The following is a 24,956-nucleotide window of genomic DNA, read 5'->3' on the forward strand; positions in this document are numbered from 1 at the left end:
CCTTACGCATCCCTTGGTTTTGGACGCAGTGTTTGTACAGCTGCAGATGAAGCACCAAGATACGTCCTTTTAGTAAGTGCTTAGTCGAGTATACCCTAGGCTTTGAAAGCTCTGGTAAACACAGTCTCTGTTTTTATAATCAGCCCTTGATTCTGTTTTAGATGCGTGAGTATTCATAGAAAATAACCACAGAGGAGCAGTATGGGCTGGATCAAGGAAGGGAGGCATTTTGCGATCTCCTGTTCCCCAGATATCGTTCACTGAAGCACAAGAGGAAATGTGCCTTAGTAGCCATTTCTGGTTTGGCTCGGGAATGGTCCTAGGCCACAGTGCTCAGGTCAGGATGCAGTACTCCTTGCAGCTGAGTATTTTGAGTGCAGAAGTGGAGGAAAGTCTTGTACCAGGAACACAAACCTCTAGACCTTGGCAGGGCTGGGGGAAGGAAAGGGCATGTGGCTACAGTTGCCCTTAGACCTAGGTGAGCAAAGTTATTTCATATCGCTCCCTCTCCTTTCAGCCTGAAGACAGTTAAGTTCGCACTGTAGAGGTCGAGATGAAGTGGTTGTAAGTAAGGAGAGATGATGTTAGCCTCGGTGCTTATTCCTTTTTGAAGCAAAAGGAGTCCGTGCGCTGAGTAGCCCAAGTGCTCTCAGGAGGACTCTTCAAATGACTCTGCTTGTCTCTCCAGAACAGCTTGCTAGACAAGAAACGCTGCAGTTCTGCTGCAGTACTTTTGCCACCAGCCCCTTTCTCAGCTCACTAATTAATTAATCATCTTTTTCTCTTCTGCTTTCTTTTCCTCATTCATTTTCAGCAGTTGCAGCAGCAGTCACATTTGCCTCGGCAGCATCTGCAGCAACAGCGGAGCCCGTATCCAGTGCAACAGGTCAATCAGTTCCAAGGTAAAAGTCAAATTCTTTTTCCTATATTGGAGTCAATGTATGCACCTGTAGTGGGCATGTGAAAGTTCATGCGTTTTGTGAAGACCAGGGTTTAAGCAATATGCAAGAAGAGGAAGACAGGCTGTTGCACACTTGCACATACCGCATATTTTACCAAAGGGGAATGCCCAGGTTTGTGTATTTAGTTAAGTTTCTAATTTCCTTTCTGCTCCCCTCAGCGAAAGCTGCATTTCTTCTTTGACATTTGTTTTGCCTCTTTGATATCTGGATTCTACGGATTTATCCTGTTTGCCTCCACTCTCATTATGCTTTTTTTTTTTCCCAGCTAGTGTCTCTCAATGTATCTTGGTTTTACCCCTCTTGATTTCCCACTTTATCTAATTGGATGAGCAGAGAATTTCAGAGGGGTCATCCTTATCTGGAGAAGTGACTGATAAATGTCAGGTGTGGGAAACACAGTGAAATATCTGAGATGTAAATGGAGATTTTTTTTTAATGATCTCAAAAAAAGCAAGTATTATTTCGATGTGCTTGCAGATAACTGAAGAATGTAAGTACAATGATTTTGGCTTAGGAAAAGAAGTTAATTCTGAGCTTTTTAGGTGCAAAGCATCAGCTGAATGTTTTCACTAACCATGGATTCTAAATAGACGTGAAACGAACATGCGCTTGCGCTGTATTTTCATGGTAGTGTTGTGTAACTAACAGAAAACAAGGAAGGCAAGCATATTGCAGTTCTTATACCCAGGAAGTGAACAGGCAGCCACATTTTCTGCTGGTATTTATCAGGGTGGCTCCTTCTAATTGCCTTCTCATTTTTATCTTCGGCAGCATACATTCTGTATAAAATGATTTTTTTTCCCTCAATAATTCATTTGCAAAATCAAAATGTATGTGTGTGGACTGCCATACATTGAGATGCACATGTAAAATCTTTCTGCATTAATGCTTCTTTGAAACCTTGCCTTCATATGTATTATTTAAAAGAAATGGAGAAGAGAGTTTAGGCTAATCTGACAGAGCAGGGAATTAATTTTCATAAATGAGCTAATTTAAATATAAATATTTCACCATTTTTCCTATTTAGTCACAAGAACGTAATCCAGTGCAGTAGGTTATGTGTAAATGAGACCAGAAAGTGGCCCAAAGTCTTAAAATCTGTTGCATCTCTCTTTTAACTACTCCTTGTCTGATCTCCTGTCTCTTATGCCAAGCATGGTAGTTAACAAAAGTACTATGTGAACCACTTGCTGGTAGTGACTCCTTTGAAGGTTTTCAACTGCCATTTTCAATTAAAAAATAGCTAAAGATGCATTAAGTAAGTTTTTAACACTATCTGTATCTTAAGCACTTGCTGGAGTCATTGTAAAAAGAGACTGTTTCTAATCATGGAAGGAGGAGGTGATCTAAATTAAGAAAAATCAAGGGGATCCCAGTGCCAATCATTAAGAAAACAGTTTGATAGCATGGATAAAGTAAAAGCTGCCACTGCATTTGCCCTGTTCAAGTGAGATCCAGATGGTCTCTCTTCATGCTACAAAATGTTTCATTTATCTATACGTTGGAGCTAATAGCATCCTCCAGAAGCTTATCCTGCTGCAGCAAAAAGGAGACGTAGCCATCCCCTGCATTATGTGCAGAACTATAGAGATGGCACTTCCTTTATTCGTACCCATTTCTCATGGAAAGCAAGCCAACGTAAATAACAGGGCCCAGTATTCTCTGTTCTCCACGGATGTTCAGGTATGTTGTCTGCCACTGAGGGACAGCAGATAGGGGCTGATTTAAGAACATTCAGATTTTGTTGTACAGTTCTTGACTCTTAAAGTAGCCATTTTATATTTACGTCTTGCATTTAATAATGTTTGAGCTGGGAGTAATTGTGTGCCTCGTACTCTCAGAGCTTCGCCTGCAGAGTGTTGTATTTAGTTCGGTATGGTAGTGACTCAAAACCACAATGAACCCATGGCATAGTCAGAGCTCTGGTAATTGTTTTTAAATAGAGATAGTAAATACAGAAGCATATTGGCTTCCCAGAAATTGATAGCTCCCCCCACCCTGAAAGGAAGTCACAAGCAGGGTTCAGTTATCTGCCACGGTGTGGAATTTAACAAGGTTAGGATTTTCTGGTTTCCCATCACTGGCCTAAGGTGGAGTAAAATGTGCTTATAATATCGATTCACTAATACACTCTCCCTGCTTTAAATGTCCACAAAAAACAATTTTTCTTCTTTCCATAGACTTAATCAGTAACAATGATATAGAAAATCCATTCATTTATGCTTCCTGAGCTGTTAAAAAATTGATTGGCCTTCTGAGCCTGACATTTCCATTTTCAAGGCTTACTTTTGAAAGACAATGGAGATATTTAAGAGAGAGCGTCAAATGGTAAGCTGAGGTTCAGCTGCTTTGCTGCCATTGAAGAAGACCAGTGGAAGCTTTCTTATTTGCTTGCTAGAAGCTGAATTAGGCTTATCTGAAGAAGATAAGTGCTACTGAATCACAGTGCGTATGCAACTTTGAAGCCTTAGGGACTAATTTTTTTCATGGAGGAGGGTGTGCATTGTCACTGGTCCTGGGGAAAAAAATAGACACAAAAAGAAAGACTCACATTTTTTTTTGAAAGGGGACTTTGACTCCCAGGTCAAATTTAATCTCTGGTCCTAGCAAAGTAAGAGAAAGGCAGGCCTGTTTTAGCCCTGCAGCTCCTGTGGCTGTCTAGCTTAGGTACCTGAGTAGGTTATTATCAGGGAGGCAACTGTGGCTGTATTCATGCATCACGCATGCAATCGTGTTGCCTCAATTCTTCAACGATCTGAAGCCATGAATCCCTTTGTGTACACATCCCAAAATTGTCATAATTGAGAATTACTTAGTGAGTAAATCATTGGCCTTTTAACCTTGCCAGCCTCATTTTAGGCCTTAAGGGAAATTCGGCTGCTCATCTGCATCAGTGGTATTCTCTGCTGAACAGTGTCGCGCTTCAGGAATTGAATACAGAACACGATCAGCGATTCCTGTTTAGGGTAGCACTCGAGCTGTGTTGACTCTCACCTTCAAGGAGAGGGGACTTGGCAGGTCAGGACAGAGGCTGCAGCCAGAGTGAGGTGGGGAACACATAATCTCTGAAATGCAGCTAACATTAGGCAGCAAGCACATCTCCCAAGGATGGATAACCTTCTAGCTCTCTGCTAACCTTCACGTGAAACAATAATTTATTCACTCAGAAAGCCCAGCAATCTGAAATCCTACTGTGATGCAGAAGGCTCCTACAGATTCTCTCTTAAGCAAAGATGTGTTAATTAAGATTTACAGGATTGTGGTTTTTTTCTTACCTTCCTCCCTTTTTGGTGTAGGTTCTCCCCAGGATATAGCAGCTGTGAGAAACCAAGCTGCACTCCAGAGCATGAGGACATCCCGAATGATGGCCCAGAACGCGAGCATGATGGCAATGGGTCCCTCCCAGAACCCGAGCACACTGCCCACGACCGCAGGCCAGTCAGACATGGGCATGGCGCCTTACAGCAACACCTCTTCCAGCCAGCCGGGAATGTACAGTATGAGCACAGGGATGAGCCAAATGTTGCAGCACCCAAACCAAAGTGGCCTGAACATGGCACATAACGCAGGCCAGGGAACGAGGCAGCCTGCCTCTGGACAAGCAGTTGGAATGGTCGGCAATTTTGGTCAGAACATGCTGGTAAACTCTGCTCTTCCCCAGCATCAGCAGCAGATGAAAGGACCTGTGGGCCAGGTCTTACCCAGGCCACAAGCACCGCGACTTCAAAACCTGATGGGGACTGTCCCTCAAGGAACACAAAACTGGCAGCAGCGAGGCTTACAAGGTATACCTGGAAGGACTAGCAGTGAAATGGGGCCCTTCAATAATGGCACAACGTACCCGATGCAGTCGGGGCAGCCACGGCTGTCCAAGCAACACTTCCCGCAGGGGCTTAATCAGACAGTTGTGGACACGAGTGGAACAGTAAGAGCCCTGAACCCAGCGATGGGGAGGCAGTTGCTGCAACCACTACCTGGGCAACAAGGAGCCAGCCAGGCCAGGCCGATGGTAATGCCTGCAATAAGCCAAGGGGTCCCCGCGATGTCTGGCTTTAGTCAGCCTCCGACGCAGCAAATGCCAGGTGGTAACTTTGCTCAGAGCAGCCAAGGCCAGGCCTACGAGAGGAATCCCACTCAGGACATAACTTACAACTACAGTAATGAAGGAGCAGGGGGGTCATTCTCCAGTTTAGCAGAGGGCGCAGACCTTGTGGACTCCATCATTAAGAGCGGACCAGGGGATGAGTGGATACAAGAACTTGATGAGTTGTTTGGAAACCCCCAGTGAATGGGCTTGTATAGTCTGGAGCTTTGGTTGTTACGTTTGAAAAAAGAAAAGAGAGAGTTGGATGTTCTCCCCATCCTTGGATTGTTGTTTTTTTGTTTGGATTGGTTTGGTTTGGGGTTATTTTGTTTTCTTTTGTTTTTAATCGTGCAAACTGAGCTGATCTGTAGCCAACTTTGGAAGATTCAGGGGACGATGAAAACATCGGCATCCCAAGACTTCCACCAAGCAATCTCCGTTGTGTGGCAGCACCCGCTGTGTGTGTGTGGCAGGGGGAGGGGGGGGCAGGATGGGGAAACTGGAAAAGCCAGCTGGTGCCTCTGGTTGGGAAAATTTGATCTTTCCCCACTGAAACGAGGCTTCATTGCACAGTGGTATGGGGTGGTCCCGATATCTCCCACCTCATGTAACTGTAAACACTGCAACTTTCCGGGGAGCAGATGAAAACAGTTGGGAGCAAAGCCTAAAGATGTCCGTGGGCGATTGCACAGGCCCTGGTCGGAAACGGGCTTAACCCCGGGGGTAAGCAGGTCTCGGTGAGCCACGGCCAGGCCCGCAGGGCTGTCACAAGGGAACGTGCAGCACACACGTGACAAACCTAAACAGTCACAGGGAGGTCACCGTTTTCACTGCAGAGTGATAAAAATCCAATAAAAGTGTAGGAGACCATAAATTTGGCAGTGCGGTGAGGACAGTTTGATTATGGGACTGCTGCAGGAGGCGGCTTAGGTGGGTGGGTTAACTCAATGAGCTATTTAGTCCCCTTGGGACTTGCAATAGCGCTTACCCGTCAGAGCATTTCGGTGCGTATCGGCTGCCTGGGGGTGCAGAACAGCAGCTACGAATGGTGTTGAAGGGCTAAGAGGTACCAAGAGACATCAGCGTGCGTCCTAGGCGGGTCCTTCTCTCTCCTTCATCCCCAGTATGTTTTCAGTTCAATTCCTTCCCCTCCTGTCCTTCAGTGTAAAGCAGGGTGAGCACCAACTGCCACAAAGGGGCAGGTAGGGGAGGAGAAAACAGGCATGAGAAAATGTGCAGGGAGGATTTGGCATGCAGAATGGGTTTCTCCTCTCTTGAAAAGTGCAAGGTTGGCAGATAGTATTACCCTGGGGTGTCTGGGCTCTCGATGTGATGTTATATGCAACCTGGTCTTCAGTTTTTGCATAGACATTTGGTCTAATCTCTCTGGTTTGCTGGAATAAAATTCACTGCAGTATTTGAAGAACAGGAACCAATGAAGGACTGCTGGAAAGATCATTCCTGAATGGGTAAAATAATTGATGTGGTTATTACAAACATGGGGTCTGCCCAAATAAGCTTTTGGGTAATAGTGATGTATCGCTATCTCTGCTGTGTGGACCAGTCCTGAGCAGCACTGTAATGAAGTTGTGATATGTCTTGCACAATATTGAGATGCCAGCCATTCTGAATGTCTAAAGCAGCGGTTCCCAAGCTGCAGTCTGAGGCCGAGGTAAGCTGTCCTCTGAAACCTATCACCTTTTCAGCATTTTCAGCTGAAAGCTGCTTATCAGGTTATGTAGTGGTGCATAAAAAATGTTAATGTGATCCACAGTCCAAAAAGTTTGGGAACCTCTGGCCTCATGCTGGCCTCTGTGAGCCATAAGATGTGCTCTGCAGCGAAAGCGTCTCTGGTGCACAACTACCAGTACCAACTGTCCAGCTACCGATTACCTCCTTGTGCGCTGCTCTCCTTGGGCCCGGTGATGCGAAGTGCTCAGCCGCTGAAATCCACGGGAGCTGAGGGGCTTGGCACCTTGCGTTTTCAAGTCCTGCCTTTCCCTGTGGAGCACAGATATGCATCACATGAAGGAGTGGGAGCAAAATGGGCCTGGAACCATCTCAGCACCCCATTACGGTTCCCTTTTGTGCAGTAACCCCTTGCAGGGCTTACCTAGACAAGGGGAAGCATCTGTTTTAAATGCTATAATGTAGGCAGGACAAGCTGCATTTTTAACATGGACTAGCTGGTCAAGATGAGCTATCAATCCAGCTTGCCCTGACAGCTAAATGTTGAAAAAATGCTTTAGTTACATCTCTTTTAGCTAACCCCTTTTTAAAGTACAGCGCAAGGACCTATTCCAGTTCCTGCTGAAGACGATAGGGGTTTGGCTGTCCGCTGCTTCAGCGGGAGCCGGCTTGGGCCCCAATTCAGTGAAAGAGACCACCAGCCGAAGTTTTCAGTCCGTCTTGCGGGTAAGCGGCTCCGGGTAAGCCGGAACGGAAGGGATAGGCAAACGATGAGAGAAATGGCACCCTGAAGGGACGAGGGCATCGTGCGTGTGTGTGTGCGTGCATGCGTGAGCGTGTGGGTGAGGGAGCGAGGAGCTGGCGCGGCACGTACCTGTCCTGCCCTGTACGACAGAGGCGCGCCAGGACAAGGAGGCAGCGGGGGACGGCACAGCATCCCTCTCTCGGTTGCGAGTGATCGGGGGGTCGCCTGCCGACGCGGAGCTGGGAAATGAGGGCTTAGAAACACCACAACCACCACGCGGCGGCCAAGTGCAAACCCGTGCGCGTCAGGGAGGTACGGGCTTTGGTGAATACGTGGTGATGAAGACTGAGTCTCTGTTGTCTTTGCAAAGCTTCCTCCAAATACTCCGTACTGGGACCAAGTACTAGAGAGGTAGATTTTATTAGATTTGGGGTTGGTTTTTTTTCTTTCTTACTATGGTGCTGATGTATATGTAATGTTAAAAAAAAAAAGTTATTTGTAAATATGTTTTTACAATTCTACAGATATCACTGGGTCTACTATCTGTAAAATATATACATATAAATATATATATATATACTGTTTGTTTAAAATAGAGTATTTTTATTTCATTCCTTAACTCATCCTTACTGCAGTGGTATTGCACTTCAGATGACGTCTAATTACTAATTTGTACTGTATCCCTGACAGCAACTTGCTCCATTTTATTCAGATTTTTCTAGTTTTCTGTTTTTACTTTGTACATTAAGCATTGCTTATTTCCTTTTAAGACCTGTACAGAGCTCTGAAAATGTAGAAAAAGACCTGATGTTAACATACCACTTTTAAAGAAAAAAAAACCAAAACAAAAACATACAAAAAAAAAAAAAGAAATAAAAGATGGTTATCTGAGTCATATACCAGGCTGGTTTATAGGATCACCTCTCGCCCCACTCCTGCGCCTCGGTGGGTGATCTTCCAGGGGGAGGAGGGAAGCCGGCTTCAGGCGGGCCTGGTTTCGGCCCCCGCACCCTGCGGAGCTGCCCTTGCCTGGCCGGAGTCGGGGTGTTACAGGCAGGGTATAGCCCGCACCAGGCCGCCCCTCTCGCCCCGGGCTTTGTCCAGCAGCCGGTAAGCCCCCTGCATCCCGGTTAGCCCCGCCGGGCACACGCGAGCAGCTCCTCCTGCGGCAGCGGAGCCATAGGTTGCCGTGATGAGCTGCCGGGCGGGGAGTGCTTCGTCAGGTGTCTGCCTTGCTTTGGGGTCACGGTACCCCTTTCTCAGAGCAAGGTGAGCTATCGAAACTGCGTGTGCGCTGAGGTGAGGTCTGTGCTCAGGCAGTTGCTACGGGGGGAGTTGGTCCATAATCGGGCCCGTTAGAGGTAGCAGCTCCAAACTTTTGCGTTTATTCCGTGTAGGGAGCAAAAGTATGGAGTAGGGAAGTGCTTTCAGGGGACGGCACAAGATGGAGAGCCCAGGAGATAGGAGTCCTGTGGCTGAGATCTGGGCTGGCGAGTGGGGTGGAAGAAGGGAGATGTGGGGTTGGACATAGAAGTTGGAAAGAAGAGATGGGGAAACTGGGGAAGCATGAAGATGCATGCTTAGAGTAGTTCCCTATTACCGACTACTACTACAGTGTGAGAATTGTGTTGTCGGAAGCCTTTTGGAAAGTGCATGTAGACTTGTTGAATTTATATGACCTGTTCAAGATAAACATGCCGTGTAGCCTTGAAGGCTCGACACCGATTTCTCCATGTTTCCAGCCTACCGGGGCGTCATGGGGGATCAGACATTGGACCTCTGTTCGCACAGCTTGCTGTTCGGGATGTCAGTGTGGCTTGGCTCCACGTACAACCTTTAAGGTGAGGTTCCCCTTCTCTCCTTAATGTCAGTTCTTTACCATTCTAAGTGTGGATAATGGGGCACAAAGAAGGAGATTGGCCCAGATCAGAGCAGCCTGCCAGAGTTACTCCTCAGCACGCACTGGCGGAGGGCTTGCTGAGAAAAGATGCTTTCAGCAAGAGGCCCCTAGGTACTGACTGGCTTTGAGGCTGCAGCAGGGACCATCGTCGTTTCTGATCGTGACCGACAGATGAATGTTGGCACCAACTCACAGCGTATGCTGAATGTGCAGCCTGATACTGGCTCCTCGATCAGCAGGCAGGAAATGGTGTGGTTCTCACTAGAGTTAAACTAAATACTGACACTGACAGCATCCATCTGTTATAGGTGTATCTTGTTTTTAATGATGGATGGCTCAGTCTGTAACGCTTTTCGATCATAGACATTCTGTCCTGGCTTACTGGGGAAAAAGCAGTGACTCAGAAGACAGGTGGCATCCTCAACTCTAGACCTCCTACTTCTGCCCTCTCATTAGCTGGTGCAGCTCCTAAAATGTTAGGTTCACGTTCATCCCCTAGCACTCTGGCTTTGTGCTGCTGGATGATGCTTTGCAGCCTCACACCTGCATTTTTTGGCATGTGAAATTGTCCCTGTGTGACCGCATTTTATTCCTTTCTGTGGAATAAAATAGAATAGAATAGTAGATGTGGTAGGGGAAGCTATCTATAAACATGCCAGACCACTACAACAGGTAAGCTTGGAATGGAATAATTTCAGAGGCAAAGACCTATTTGAACACAGCGACCTTTGGGCCTCCCCTAGTGTGTATTTCAAGCCTGTTAACGTCGTTTGGACCTTTGTCTTGGTTTTGATTTTGGCGGCAGCACTTCCTGCTGCCCGTGACTGTCTGAAGGCATCACTGGCAGGTGGGTAGGTGGATTTTCTGCCTTTCAGCCCACAGAGGGAAGGTTAGTGGAAGAATTCCCAGTGATTTCTGCGGTTGTTAAATCTGGCCCTGTTGTACTTTCTCCCTGGAGGCAAGCGCTGGAGAGCTGCCCTTTCCGCAGCCGTGTCCGCTCCAGCCTGTTCGCCATCACGATCTGTCCTTTTCCCTGCGGCAGCCGTTATTGGACCAAAGTCTTGCACCTTTGTACTTGTTTCATTTTATTGTTTCAAATGCTGTTTCAGCCTTTGCCACCTGCAAGCACTAAGTTGTGTCCTTTAATCACAAGCTAACTTCCGCGTATGTGTCCACCTTTTTCATATGAAAGGTTATTATGAACCTGATCCAACACTCAATTATTTTGTGGTCAGGTTATCAACCTCAGTACACTTTTAGAAAGACCATAAGCATGTTCATTATATAGACCTGACTGAACAGCACTATAAACGTGCGGTATTTTTGGCCAAATCATGTCCTCAGAGGCAGGACAAGGAAAATTTCTGCCTGCTGGCTCTAGCGTGAGTATATTCAGCATTGCCTAAATAATTTGAATTATCAGGAGCTACCAAATAGGCATGGCCTTGCTTCTCTGTTCTTCTACATTGTTTAAATTGACCATCAGCATACTTTGAGCTCACGGTAGTAAGCCATGACATTTCCCCCCTTTTAGCAGAAAACTGTTTTCATAGTCAGTTTGCTTTTCATTGTCATTTTATGATTCCCAGAGCTGTGGCCATGCTGGGACGTTTGTCTAGTCTTTCCCACACCCCAGCCATCTGTGCCTTGGTGGGAGACAATGCAGTAGACCCAATTGTCAGACAAGCATCTGTGCCGCCTTTTTGTCTGGGCTGGCTCTCCCTCTCACAAGTGCCGCGTTGTGGGTACAGCCTGTCTTCAAGAGGCTTTGTGTGAGGACTGGGATCTGCCTACAGGAGGGCCCCACTTCCACGAGAAGAGTGTTTGAGCATGTGTTGAACTGTAAGCGTGCGTATAAAATCAAAAGGCCTTCACAGAAATGTAGGGTCAAGTGCAGCTTTAAATGTTTTCCTGAAGAAAGCAATGTTTCCATGTATGCTTAAACAGCCTCCTGCAGTGGCATTGGATATACTTGGAAAATTGGGACCTCGCAGCAGCATATTGCATTGAAGCGTGGTTTTACCGGATGGCAGAGCGGATGGCACTGCTGGGGGAAATGAAGAGGAGTGAAGGAAGACTACAGAGGCGTTGGCAAGGCTGAAGGACGTTGGGTAAGATGGGCTGATGCTTGCAGTGCCAGTTGCAACTAAATTACTTAGTGAATTAATGGGTTTAGTTTTATGTAATTTGTTTAGGGTTTACAATACTGTAAGGGAAAACAGAACATTTAATTGCAAATGCAGATGTGACATGACATTCTGTCTTACTGACTCTTTTTCAAGAGTGTAGGGAAAGGAGAAAGTATAAACAGCTCAGGAAAAACATGCATTTTACATTGCAACGGGCTGTTAGTAAAGAGCTCTGATGCTTTATTCACATGCAGCTTATCATCTTTTTGGTGTTCAGGGAAAACATCCACGTTATTTATTTATTTAAACCCTCCCCCAGTCTTCAGAACAATTTACGTAGTTTCTTCATAATGCTGAAGTCCAGGTATTCATCCAGAAAGCTGTTAACAATCCCAGCTGCACCCAGGGTTATCAAGCAAATTAGAATTATCAAATTCAAATAAAAGCCTGTTAACCTAGAAGTGGAAAGCAGAAAAATACTGTTACGAGCTGTACATGGTGTGTTTACAGTGAAACTGCTTGTCCACACCGGTTAAGAAGAGGTGCGTAGAATCAGAAAGGATCACTGCTGCAATGCTGCCTTGGGGTGTTTTGGTAATAAACCGTTCCCGCTCGGGACTTTTGCTAGGGAGAAGAGAGATTCCTAATATCCTCTCTATGGGAAAACTCTCCCCCAGTGTTTCTAAATATTCATGTGGAAGTTAGGAACTTGCTCCAGGATGAAGCTACCTCATGCCATGACATGAAGACCTGTAGGTAAAGCCACAGACAAGCTTGAGCACCTCACTGCAACTCTAGGTGTAGGAGTGTGGGAGAGAAGCCTTCGGGGCTGAGGGAGAGGTGTGCGTGTCTCTTACACCCACAGCTGTCGGTCAGGTACTCTCCACTGAGCTGGGAGGTCTGCTACTGGTTATCACTCTGACTTGGAGATGGATTTTTGGACCGGAAAGGAAGAGTGTTGATCCTAAAAAACCAGCGATTAGGGCACTTGCTGGGGATGGGAGAGGATCAGGTTATTTTATTTGTACAAAATGGAAAGCTCCCGGAGAAGAGGCTGGGAGAGCCCTTTAGCTCTGAAACACAGAGCTCACTTTTTGGGCACATGTGAGCAGGGAGCTTCCCCTCCGTGCCTGCTCTCCTGGGGCTGTTCTCGGTTGCCTTGGTGCGGACTCCGGTCTGATAGGCGTATTCTGGGAGTTGCTGCTGGGTTGGCCTCTGCCGGCAAAGCGAGCAATGAGAATCCCATCATGTTAGCATTGGACAGAGGTCTGAGGAGCTTGTCAGCCTTCAATTTATAGCTAGCTATCCCCATGCCTGCAGAAGCTGAAGGGGCTAGGTGCTCAGGCACCGCTGGGTGTGTGGGGAGCCTGAGAATCTCACTGGTACCTAAAGACTTGGTATAAGTAGCCTTTCTGGGCATGCCATGTCTAGACACAGATTTGAAAATGGTGAAGTATGAGATTTCCTCAGTTTCAGGAGAGCATGAAAAAAGTCTGTAGCTTAGCCCTTTAAGTATCTGTCAGAGCCAGCTGGAGCGAAGGGTAGAGGATACAGCTCACTTGCAAAGGCCTCCCCAGCACAGAAACCGAGTGGAAGGTCCATGTTCCTGTTGTGTTCTTAAAAAATCCAGCCTTGGCAAATCTGAACTGCAACTCCTGTAGCCAAGCGTATGAGTATGTGTCGTAACCAGCTCTTTGAGCACGCGGACAGGTTTGTCTTTATAACTAGCACGGCTGTAGCCAGTGATTACGGTTGAGACCCAGTGTGAAGACTCGTTACCTTCTCACTACTAGGGCTGCTGGAGGCTTGTTGCATGTTTTGGGGCCAGGTTCTGCACGCCTGACCTGTGCTGACCTGTTGCTAGCTGAAGGGCCCGCTGGAGGTGAGCACCAGGCAGGCCTGCAGCGGCTGGCCTTGTGGGCAAAGCCATGTTCTAGGGCTGCCAGGCTGACGCTGGGCACCCGCTGTTCTCAATGCAAAGCAATTAGAGCCTCACCAGGGTGTAAAGCTCTGTCTAATAGTGAAGCCAGCCACTGTTCTTAGGCTTCCTTGAGAGGCTGAATCTATTGGTCTAAGAGTGCTGAAGTAAAGCATGGGAAAGATTTCTTGAACAAAGGACTTTTCAGTTTGTTGGTTAAAGAAAAGTCCGTTGTGCTCTGCTTGTTCATTTATTTACACAGTTTTGCTCCCCAAACTTCCTTAATAGTTGCTAGTCTTCTGGCTGGTGTTCATTGCATCATTTGAATTATTGCATCTCTTACTGGGAGATATAAAATTATCTCCATATATTTGCTCTGGAAAACGTAGCTTCTCCCTTCTCTTAAGCAACAGCTCTTCCAAAGAGGGTAAAGGATTGGCGGAGACTGTAGTGAAGGAGAATGGTAACATTGGTACACAAGCTATGGAAAATAGCCCTGTAGTACAGTCTTTTGCTGCTGCAGGATTATTCACTACAAAATAGTCTGATTGTTTTGTATCTCCCTCTAGAAATATACATTGCAAGTCTTTTAATTTTATGACAAGCATATATCGTGCTATTTTCTTTTTATGACTGATACGTGTGCTGGAAGAGGAGCCCTAGGTCGGGACATAGAAGATAGTGCAGTGGCTTCAGTGAAATGAGAAATAAACTGTGTGTTTGAGTGTTTATAGTGGAGGGGTGTTTTGCCAGTGTGCATGTTTGTTGAAGCAGAATTCATGTTACGAGATGCTGTGCACTTAACATTCATTAACATATGCTTATCTGAAGCTGTGTTCTCTTATCTGTTTGGTGAAAGTTCATCAGCCTACAAGGCCAGATTTGCTTGCTTCCTTTAGTGCATTTTGTGTGGCTAGAGTAAAGGTCTTAATGTGACAAACTGAGGAAAAATGAAAATAGCAGACAGGCAGGCACGGTGCAAGCCTTGCCTGAGCAGTCTCCCATCCTACAGCAGTCCTGAGCTGCAAAACGGTGCTTCTGTTTTCAGACCTCTCCGAGTCTGGTTGCCAATACGCTCGGCACAAAGCAGGCACCCACAAGGTGAGCATCAAACCTTTTCTCTCTCGTGACCTGTAACACGTGCACATCTTAACCCAGGCTTCTACTGTAACAGCCAGCCCTCTTCCCTGAGGGTTTCCGCTTCAGACCTCTTGCTGACACTTTACACATGTTGCATTCAATTATAGTCACTTTTCACTGCCAGTCCTTGGCTCTCAGCCCAGCTTCAGACCACAGCCTGCAGCTTTTAACCTGCATTCAGTTGGTAACTCCTTACCTTCCTTTCACAGACTGTACGTAACCATGGAAGTACTTGTAGCGGGCAAACACGTACAACACACCCAGAAAGGCAGCTAATTCTGAGAAAGAAAAGATTAATAGGGGGGAAAAATGGTTAGAAAACTAAAAAATGAGGGTTGTAGACAGTCAGACACTTTAGTTATGTTTTCTAGTTGTATAGCTCTGGGGATTTTCATAGCTACCCATACCCTGGGAAGTTATCTTGGGAAAGAATCATTCAAAAGAGATATACGTATTCTTAAACATTCGCTACAGGAGGCTCTTGATACGGGTTTACAGATAGGGGTGGGCATAGGACTGTCCAAAAAAATCTAAAAGCATTCCCTAAAAGGAGATCTCAAGAACTGACAGGAATCTGTAGCCCCCCCCCCGGTTTGGTGGTTATCCCAGAGGCAGGATAGTGGGCTGGAGCACTGTGGCTTGACCCAGCGCTGTCATTTTGTATTGTGATGGCAGTTCATGCTAAAGGGGAGTGTTTGTTTTGGAAAGAGAATCTTATTTATGTTGTTAATAACCTGCTTTGCATTTATATAGCAGCTTTTATCCAAGGACATGAGAGAAAGCTGTAGTGAAGTTAGCTTTCTGACCTCCCTGTGGGAAGAGTATAAAGTCACCTCCATTTGATAGATGGAGCAGGGTGTGTAGGTCAGTCGTATTATCCAGGACTAAGCTGGATAATTTTGTGTTCTTTCAAACCGTGCAAGTGAGTATTACAGAGGACAGCTTTTACTGTGTTCTGGATTAACTCATGTAAACATACCTATGGGAGATGCTCAGCTGAAAAAATGACTTAAAGGGGAGGTTAACATAATCCTTCTTTTCTTACATATGACAGCACATGTCTGTGTTGCTGGTTAGCAACTGTGATTTTCCTCGATTCAAGTGTCTGTCTGTGAGCACATGTACTATCTCGTATCCAGTTTGTTGACTTAAGCAGTGCTACTTTGGATTTACATTGGATTTGCAGCGGAGATGGGACTCTGGCTATAAGAAAGCCCCAAAACAAAATTACTGCTTTGGAGCAAACATAGAAAATGGAGAAGAAAGCTAGTCGTTCAGGAAGGAGAGGTATAGTGGGCATGAGCTAGTTATCCTTTCTCCAGCCCACAGACTTCATGCTCCTAAAACACCAGCTGGGGAAAGGTTAATAAAGCAGAATGCAAAAATTAGGCTCTGTCACAAGTTCTAGCTCTACGAGAGTCCACCCCATCACTGTTAGGAGACATCACAGAGCCACCTTGGAAAGTCCAACAGTGAGAGTTATGAAAGCTCTGTGGCATCAGAATTCAGAACATTTGGCCAAAAAATGCCCCCCTGTTAGGTGGCTGAAAAAACATAAAAGATTTTCCCGAGTCCCTGCTGCATACCTGAAGTACAATACCTACGGATGGAGATGCCGCTGTTATGACTGTCCTTCAGTGCTCAGTGCTATGTCCCAGAACAAACAAGGCATAGCCCTGTGGTGGTGTCACTCATCTGGGATGTAAAAACCCAAAGGTTTGCTGGCTTGAGCTCTGTCTCCATCAGCCAGCGGTCCGGCCATAGGCATGAGTGCTCTGACCTGAGTCTTTTCAGGCTGCCTCCTCCCAAGGGACGATAGCTATGCTTGATGTCCTGTGAGGATCGCCCCGTAATGTGCAAATAATTATTAGTGGGAAGCATCTGGGAGCTGCTTTTCTGAATGATTCACCCTGAAAATCCACTGAATGTATGATAAATGTGCCATGTACTGGGTCCTTGGTTTGCAGGGAGAAGAGAAAGCTGGCGGGGCTATGTGAAATGCCATGACTAAGTGGCAATTTCGGTGTCACTGAGCATTCTTCTAGGAAGGCTATGCTAAGGTAATCCAATTAAAAGACGGGAAAAAGATGTCTACAGTCATTTACCTCCTGATAAAACTAAAGTGTTTTAAAAAGTTACGTAAAACTTCTCAGTCCAAGATAAAAATGAAAAGTGTTTACCTTGATTAAAAAACCATCCTGCAGTCCAGAGGACAGTCAGGAATATTGGGTAAAACTCCACACAGTTTTGTCTGCAGAATAAATTTGAAAGAACATTAGTCTGGAAAGGAAGAGAACTATGGGTGGGATTTTCGAGGAGAATCAGCTTTGGCCTCATTTTATTGCCACTAAAGTTAATGTTATCGAATCCAGTGGGAGCACAGTCAAGCCAGCATTAGGCACTTTACAAAATTCTCTCTTTGTAATCTCAAATACAAACTATTTAAAATATTTTCCTGGTATTTAAACTTAGACAAGGATCTGGATCCCAACTACATGGAAATAAATAGGACAAATAATCCTAAATCAAGTGCCCGTGCAGCAGCAGAGGCAGGCAGGAATTCCAGCACATGGATGTGATGTTAATCACTTATCTCCATACTCGGTATGCACGTTTTGTGGGTCAGCATTCCTGGGACTGCAAGAGGAAGCACAGAGCTGTGCATAGGCAGCTTAGATTGCTCTGCTGAGGCCAACTGCCTTTATGAAGTGCTATCAGGCACAGACAGCACACCATAGAGCTTCTTACGGCGAGGACCATAACACCTTTATTTGCGGACATCATCAGTTTTCCCACCAATACTTGTTGGGATATCTTTTCTTGGTTGTTCTGAATAAATTTATTTTTAATGAATTGGGCAACCTTCTATATCTAACATATTCTGTTGTCTCGCATGTTGTCTAATGTATTCTATGTCTTGTTACTGTTACCCACGACAACTACAGTTACAGCAGATGGGATTGTTTGAAATAAATATGAATACTTTTGTATAAGGTATCATTAGCTAATCACAAACTGAAGCCCTTTAGGAAAACGCTATCTTCTTAGACAGGCTATTCCACTGTTACCCACTGTGAAGACAGAGGTTTTCTGTGCTCGTCTCCCACATGTTTGGCGTTAGCCACAGTCCAAGAACTGACAGCACAGCTTGCTAGATCCAGAACACCTGAATTCTCTAAGTTACAACCAATTAGCTCGCAGCCCCTACTTAGGTCAATCTGATTGCCTAGTTTGATCAGAATTTGAGCAGTGACTGTTTTAAATGAGCTGAACTTACCCCATTAGCATTAAAATAATAGCTGAACCATCTGAAAAGTGATCTGTTCATTGTTTTTCTTTTTTTTTTTTTTTTGAGCAAAGGATGCAAAGAGAAGTTAACATTTTAAGATAATGTTTTTGCTTCTCTTCTGGACTGAATTGTTATTCATTGCCACCGTCTTAATGATCTCCAGACTTACTGGGCACGAAATGTTCTGTCAAATTCTGGAGCTCCAGTGACAGCTGGGGGCATGACCTTGTGCTTCATTCTTGATTTAGCCACCAGCCAAGCAAAATGACCTGCAAGAAAAATAAGGGCTCACGAATTACACAGCTCCTCGGTTCAGTTGCGTCCCTAACACGTCAGTAATTTTTTAAATAGAGATCATCGTTCTTCAGCTCTTTCCATTTTGTTTGACAGAAAGAGACCAATATTAGATAAACTAGTTTTTCCCTACAAAAGTTTAGATCGTATCTTCAAGAGTGACACTCATGAGGAAGGGGGAAAATTGCTATTTCAGAAATATATTCATTCTCTTTTTGCATTTGCTACACTAGCTATGACTTAAATATCCTTCCGCCTCATCTGAATCCTAGAACTGCACAGCCTAGGAGCAGTCGAGTCACACCACGGCGGCAGTGTGCTGCCTTAGCAGCGTCTCAGTAACCAAATCGCACTGATGGAGGTCACTTCCCTACTTGTTTGAATAGCATTTGGTCATTTTGTTTTAGTGACACTAAGAGCTACGATGCTTTGAAGTATGGGGCAGCGTTGCAATCTTTGGGAACAAAAATCTGGTAGCCACCTTTTTAAAGTTATTTACCCATATCTTATAGCGCATGCTTTTCCATCTGTTGTTATTGTCTCGGACTCTCAAAATTCAGTATGTTGGAAAGAGCAGAGAGCTGCAACTGGGGAGGCTGTAGCCCGTTCCCTGCTCTCCACCTCATCTGCTGGAGAGCTCTGAGAGCTATCTGCTGGAGGACCTATGCTGTTTCCACCTCCACCGATTGGAGCTGATAGTACTTACCTGTCTTGTAAAAAGCATTTTTTAGAACTGATGCGGTGCCACGAAAAAGACAGATTACTTACTGTACAGCGACTAAATATCAGTTACTTACCAAAACCCCCCAAAGCAATCAAACACTATCTCTGCACTTCTGACCTGTATTTCTAGGATCACTTCTGACATGTATATGTATATTTTATTTTACTGATGTCCTCATTGCAGAAGTCTCCCCCTGAAAGTTGAACAGAGGCTCGCAAGGACAAAAGGCAATACACAGACAGCAATTTTCTGTATGCAGCAGAGCTGTTGGGCATCACCTCGTTTGACTTTAAAACTCTCTGGGTAGCTGGAGTTATTTTTCCGGCCGTGTCGTAGCCACCCTGTATGAGAAGCTCGCTATCTATGTTGTACATAAACTTTACCTGGATCCAGAAACCACCTGAATTCACTAAAACGACTTGTCTCGGGGAAGCCTAGAGCATACCTTCTGTCCTCCCTTCTGGGAGCAGTGGCATTAAAATACAGCTGGAGATACTAGTGGTGCTGCCCTGTGCACCTTTTATGTCTTAGCCTTGTGGCCAAAGCCTTTTCCCAAAAAAGCATTTTCCCATCTGTCTTCTCCCCATATAAGTAATTACGGGCTGTGTTCAAGTGACCCCTTAACCTTTCTCTCCAGAGACTAGTCAGAGCATCTCAGCTATCTCTCTGTAAGGCAGGTTTACAGGACCTTTCATTGTATTTGCATCCAGCAAGACCTCCTCCACTCCCACCCACGCATCTCTTGTTATGCCTGGTGATTCATCTGTTATTTGCCACCTTGCAGCCCTTTCAGAAGGGAAGAATGGTAGCGGGGAGGGTTCAGGGAACATGCTTCAGGGAGACTGAAACTCACGGAAGCACAAGAATTACCTCTGAGAAATATTTTCCCAGAAAACTTAACTAAAAAGTTGCTTTTTAGCTTCTGTTGCCCTCGAAATGATCTGGTTTTTATGACAAATGCTACATGCTGGCAAATCCTGCCTGGGTTATCAGACAAAGTGGTAGGTGAGCCAGAGTGTTTTGTGCAATGGCGTTTTTAGCCAGCAATGCGTTCCTCGTTTTCTGGCCGCACCGAGCCATTCAACGCTTACAACCAGTCTGGGACCAGGTTTTTTCTACTGAGGAATTAAGGCAAGCCAAGGCAGCTCATTGCATCCAAATCAGTTGAAAAAAGGCCTTGAACGGATGCTGGACAAAATAAACTTACTGGGGGAAATAAGAAGATTAAGGCACTGTAGGGGCCAAATCGTTCTTGTTTGTTCGGTACGATTAACCAAAGCAAATCGTCAAGGCCATGGTATAACCCTGGCCTCGGCTGTAATGCGATTTGCCCTTGGTGTTGCTTGGTCAGCACGGCTCTAGTTTGAGGGGCAGAGAGTTGCACGTGGGAGGCTCTGGTTAACCATATGCAGAAACAGGTTGTGATAGTACGGCCGACCATCATAAAACCCACTTCTTTAGTGGCTTCCACTGTGATTGATGGGAACTTTGCTTCAATTAGGGACAAGTGGGCTTTTATATGCCAATGAAAACCAAGCCGTGGCACTGCGTTACGGGAGAACTAGAGTCATGTCTGTCACCTTAAAAGAAAAGGTGAGCCCGGTGTGCAGAACAAGACAGGTGCCAACCAGGGACTCGAAAAGAGCGCAGGAGAGGAATAATTACTGTATTTTTTGTTAACTGCATGGGACTTGCCTTTTAGTTCCTTTCTGGTGAATGGAAAGTAGCGATGTAACTCCAAATTTAAGTTTTGTGATTATGGTTTAACAAGGGCTAAAGTAAATAATAAAGCAATGGGAGAGCTCTTCTGCCCCACCCACTGGAGGTGCTGTCGTGAGGACTCCAGAAAGCATTGCAGCAGGAGTAAGTAAAGATTTTCACAGCCTTTTCTTCCCCCTGTATCAAGTTGTTCAACTCTAGCAGGCTAAATTACATGACTGAGGTAGTTACAAAGTATGCTTGACTTGCCTTTGTTTGCTGTTTTTCCTTTCATCTTCAGGTGGCATTTATGGTTACTGAGTTAATATCTTTACTCTGAAAATACGGGACAAAGCAGGCTTTCAAGGAACAATACTCTCAAACATTTTACATGTGTTAAAAAGCCTGTAGAGAAGCTGATACCTGTATCACAGTGTATGATCGTGCATGTTAATTTGCATGGCCTGGCCTAACAACCTCTAAAAAAAAAATCAAATACTTTTTAATAATGTCTTGCTGGGTCCTGGAATTAATAAGAGTGATTTTAAAAGGTGCTAGTTCAGAGAGATGCTTCAAAATAGAGGAGTAGTGGGACTCCTGTCCTCCCTGTTCTCTCCTATATCAATGACTGGGATTCATGCTGTCCTTTCGTTGGATTCCCTTATTTTCCCATCAGTCTACCAAACACTAATCTCTCAAGCAAATCTTAGCTGCTTAAAACTGGATTCATGCCTGGAAACCACTTCCTGCATTGTTTCTGCTCTTTCTTTCTACCCTAGAGCATTTCTTGCACAGCTTAATTTTCGACTGACCTGATTCTTTGATTAACTCATGGTCCTGAGACACTAAATCTTGTACCCCTGATGATTGCTAAGTGAAACCTGACTTCCAGCACTGCTTCAGGGAGGTCGTATTGCCCATTAGCACCTTCCTAACTCAGGACCGGAGGCTCAGCAGAATAAACAGAAGAGCAAACAGAGCACGGAGCGCTGTGTACGTTGCGTGTATTTTGTTCACAGCAAGCGGTCACACGCTGGGCTGCTCCCCTTACACGAACTGGTTATCACACATGCTTACGGTGCTGGTTTCACAACATTCATTTGAACTCCCATAAATTAATCCGTGTTGGTTCACCCATGCTAGAAAGCATGCTGAAAGTAAGCCAAGCTGTGATGATTTAAATCAGCTCAGCAGATCAGATTCTTACACAGGTTTCTCTTTGGGCTTGATGTCAGACTGCCAGTGTAAATTAAAACCCAGGTTATCTTGTCTTTTCTGTGATTTTAACTAAGATTAACTAATGTGGCTTAACCATCACAAGGAAGAACACAGGCATTTCCCCCCTCCCTTCGCAGTTTCAGTATCTGTACAATTCCTTGAGTTTTCAAACGGCAGTACTTTTCCGGATAGTGTGTGTGTGTGTGTTTGTTTGTTTGTTTGTTTGTTTGTTTTTAATCCTTCACACTTTTATGTTAAAAATCAAGGCAGGCAAGTTGAACTTTCACAGAAGTTGATGATAAATATTGCCACCAGATAGAAATGTTCTGTGAAGATCACAAGGGTATGTTGTAGCCGATCGGATGACAGAAAAAGAGAATGTAAATTTTAGGTGCTTTTTATTTGCCTCCTGTTGTGTTGGGCTTTTTTTAACCTGGAAGGGTCACATTCTCAAGCTTTTTTTCTGCTGGGTACAAATGTTATTTCAGTAGTTGAGGTTTTGAGAACAAATAAACAAACAATCAAGCCACACAGATAGGTTCCTAGATAAGCTGGCAGTGCTATAGATATTTGAAAAAAAAGGCAGAGTCATTATTTTTAACTTGCTCTTAATCTCATACTAGTATAGCACAAACGCCTTCAAAATGTATCTTGCTTCCTGGTATAAACACAACTATATGAATCAACACATTTCAAAGAAAATAATGACAAGCACTAAAAATGCTACTGCAGTTTCAGACTGTTACACAGCAAAAAGAGCATCTCAGACTTGCGCACTCCTTTCCCTAGTCCTTGATTCTCAGAAGCATATCAGCAGGGGATAAAATAAATTCATTTAGATCTTAAAGAAATGTGATGATGAGGACATAATATGGAATACCTCACATTATTGCTGCCTGGTGTAAAGGTTTGCTTTCTTCTTTGATTTCAGATACTTAGTATATATCTCTATTTCAGGAAAGAGTTTTTACAGCGCGTTCAGTCCAGCATTGGTGTATTTGATTTCACAAATTTACTCTCACTTTTGAGGTTTTCAGTTGTATAGGTGCCTAAATAAGAATCGAAACCAAGACACGATGTGGCTTTGGGGTCACTTTACAGCTAGTTATAAGCTCTCAGAATAGTATGATTCCAAAAAGTCGGCAAACAAAATAGAATTGAAAACAAATTAGTTTCTCCCACACGGAAAAGTAATCTGTCCCACTGAGCCAACTCCCTCTCAGACTACGGAGAGGGTAAACAATGCTCCAGTGAGAAAAATCTTAGGAGTTCTCAGAAATCAAAGTTACAGAACAGCTAGTTTATCATAAAATAATTTCCAGTACTTCAGAACCAGTGGAAACTTCCCCAAGCCCCAGCCACGCAACCCCACAGATCTTACATTGCTGGAAGGAGGAAAGAAGAGAGACAGCCGCAAGCAAAATGAAATCACCAGCCATGTTCCCAGCAGCTTCCGTGTGCGAGCAGGATGTGTGTATAGAAGCGAGAGCTTGAGTGAGCAATAAGGAAAAACAACAGGTGGGAGAATTATAGTGCTTTTCAGCATTGCAACAAAGGTCTGCCTTAGAAATAAAACAGCCTAACTTTTTAAAACAAGAGTGCAAAATTATGGCCATTTTTCATTCCTGAAAAAGTTCAAATACAGTCAGCCAGCCCTGCCTGCTTCTTGCCTGTGTGAAAGCGCAGAGAGAACAAAACCAGCCTTTCCTGCCTCTGTGGATTCAGCTGTTCTTTTGTGTCTTAGATTTCAGTTGCAATCTCTTTGGGGGCGAAGACTTTTTGTTCTGTGTTTGTACAGGGTCTAGCGCGGCGAGGTCTGCGTCCATCACGAGTAGCACCACTCGAAAGCAGCAGGTGCAGGAGATGCGAGGGGGGAGCGGAGCTTTGTGCTGTCCCTACACGTGATTTACGGGTTTCGCCGAACATGTGCAACTTAGGCTCTGACGGATGACATGACAGCCACTTTACAAGTAGTCGGCATGCAGAAAGGAATTGTTCAGGACGGTTCAAAGAGTAAAACAACTGAGAAAGAAAGAAATATCTCCCCTCATTTTACTGCCTGGAGTACACTTCCTATAGCTTATGCCTAGTCCTAAAACTGGGAGAGATTCTCTCAAGGAACGTTTTTTCATCAGCTAGCCCTAACTAACAGGAAGCTTAATGTCATTAGCCTTTATGATCCCATAACACCACTGGAACAAAAACAGTGTAATGTTTGTTGTGACTCCAGGATTATCTATCCACTTTGCCTCCAGCTGATGTTAAAGTGGGATATTGCATTGACTTTAGTCAAATTTGCTGATTTTAAAGGCTAAGGTAAAAAGGACTTTAAATCAGTCATTTTACCTTGCCAAATTTTAAAAGGTTATTTCTTGGGTGTTAATTCAGTATATTGTTCTTTCTAAAGACTGGAAGAGTAGATATACTGTAATAACAGCAGTTGGATGTTTGTGCTTAGTAACTCTTTAATTGCTGATTTACACGCTTTAATTGCGGTTCTTGTTGTAGTATGGGTTGGCTTTCTGACCACACAGTCTCTCTATGTTTTTAGAGGCTGGCTCAGAAGCGTTGAAAGCATTGTCACCCTGCTGATATAGGGAAGTGAAGGAAGACTCTGACAAAGCCAGTCATTTAAGAAGTTAAAACCACACGGGCTAAACATTTTAAGGCCAGCTGACATTGAAGTTACGGGTTTTTTTCTGACTTTATTCAAAGGATGTGAATTTCAAAATGGCAATGGACATGCAAAATCCAGCAAAGATTGACTTAAAAGTAGGCAGGGATACAATTTAGGGCAGAGGGTTAAATCTACAGAAATATTGTAAATTACATGTCCATTATGGCTGAGCTAGAGTCTGCTTAAAACTCTGTTCACTTTCCACTGGTAGCAGAGAGTTTGTAGTTGCCTATGGATTTATAATGCTTTTAGTCATATGTAGTCCACAGCCAAAGTTACGCTTCCTCCCTGTGTAACCCAGAATAGAAAGTCAGATCATATACAAAACAAGATTGGGTTTATTTATGATTGTGGAAGTACAGTAGTACCTCAGATGCGCAGAGTTTTATGATGTGTATAAGCCCCAATATATAAATAGATGCCAGGATCAACCAAGAGATTTCTCCAGTTATGTCAGGACATTTTGACAGCTCGTCTGTGGCTGATTTC

The 24,956-nt window shown here is 44.6% G+C and overlaps 2 protein-coding genes across 2 annotated transcripts in view; one reads left to right on the plus strand and one right to left on the minus strand.

Annotated features, from left to right (window-relative positions):
• MAML3 (mastermind like transcriptional coactivator 3) overlaps window positions 1-5,498 on the plus strand; it is a 249,411-nt gene extending 243,913 nt beyond the window's left edge. Inside the window, exons 4-5 of the mRNA XM_050896598.1 lie at window positions 815-902; window positions 4,259-5,498. Of these exons, the coding sequence (XP_050752555.1) occupies window positions 815-902; window positions 4,259-5,250 (1,080 nt within the window). The 3' untranslated portion in view covers window positions 5,251-5,498. The remainder of the gene's footprint in view (window positions 1-814; window positions 903-4,258) is intronic.
• A 6,290-nt stretch (window positions 5,499-11,788) lies between these two features.
• On the minus strand, window positions 11,789-23,229 carry MGST2 (microsomal glutathione S-transferase 2). Its single transcript, XM_050896492.1, has 5 exons — window positions 23,172-23,229; window positions 18,026-18,125; window positions 16,748-16,818; window positions 14,764-14,845; window positions 11,789-11,964 (listed from the first exon to the last, which is right to left on the minus strand). Exons 1-5 carry the CDS (start codon window positions 23,227-23,229, stop codon window positions 11,832-11,834), a joined length of 444 nt encoding a protein of 147 aa, XP_050752449.1. The 3' UTR covers window positions 11,789-11,831.
• Window positions 23,230-24,956: the final 1,727 nt, after the last annotated feature.

This window comes from Gymnogyps californianus, chromosome 4 (genome assembly GCF_018139145.2).
Source record: "Gymnogyps californianus isolate 813 chromosome 4, ASM1813914v2, whole genome shotgun sequence".
Taxonomy (NCBI): domain Eukaryota; kingdom Metazoa; phylum Chordata; class Aves; order Accipitriformes; family Cathartidae; genus Gymnogyps; species Gymnogyps californianus.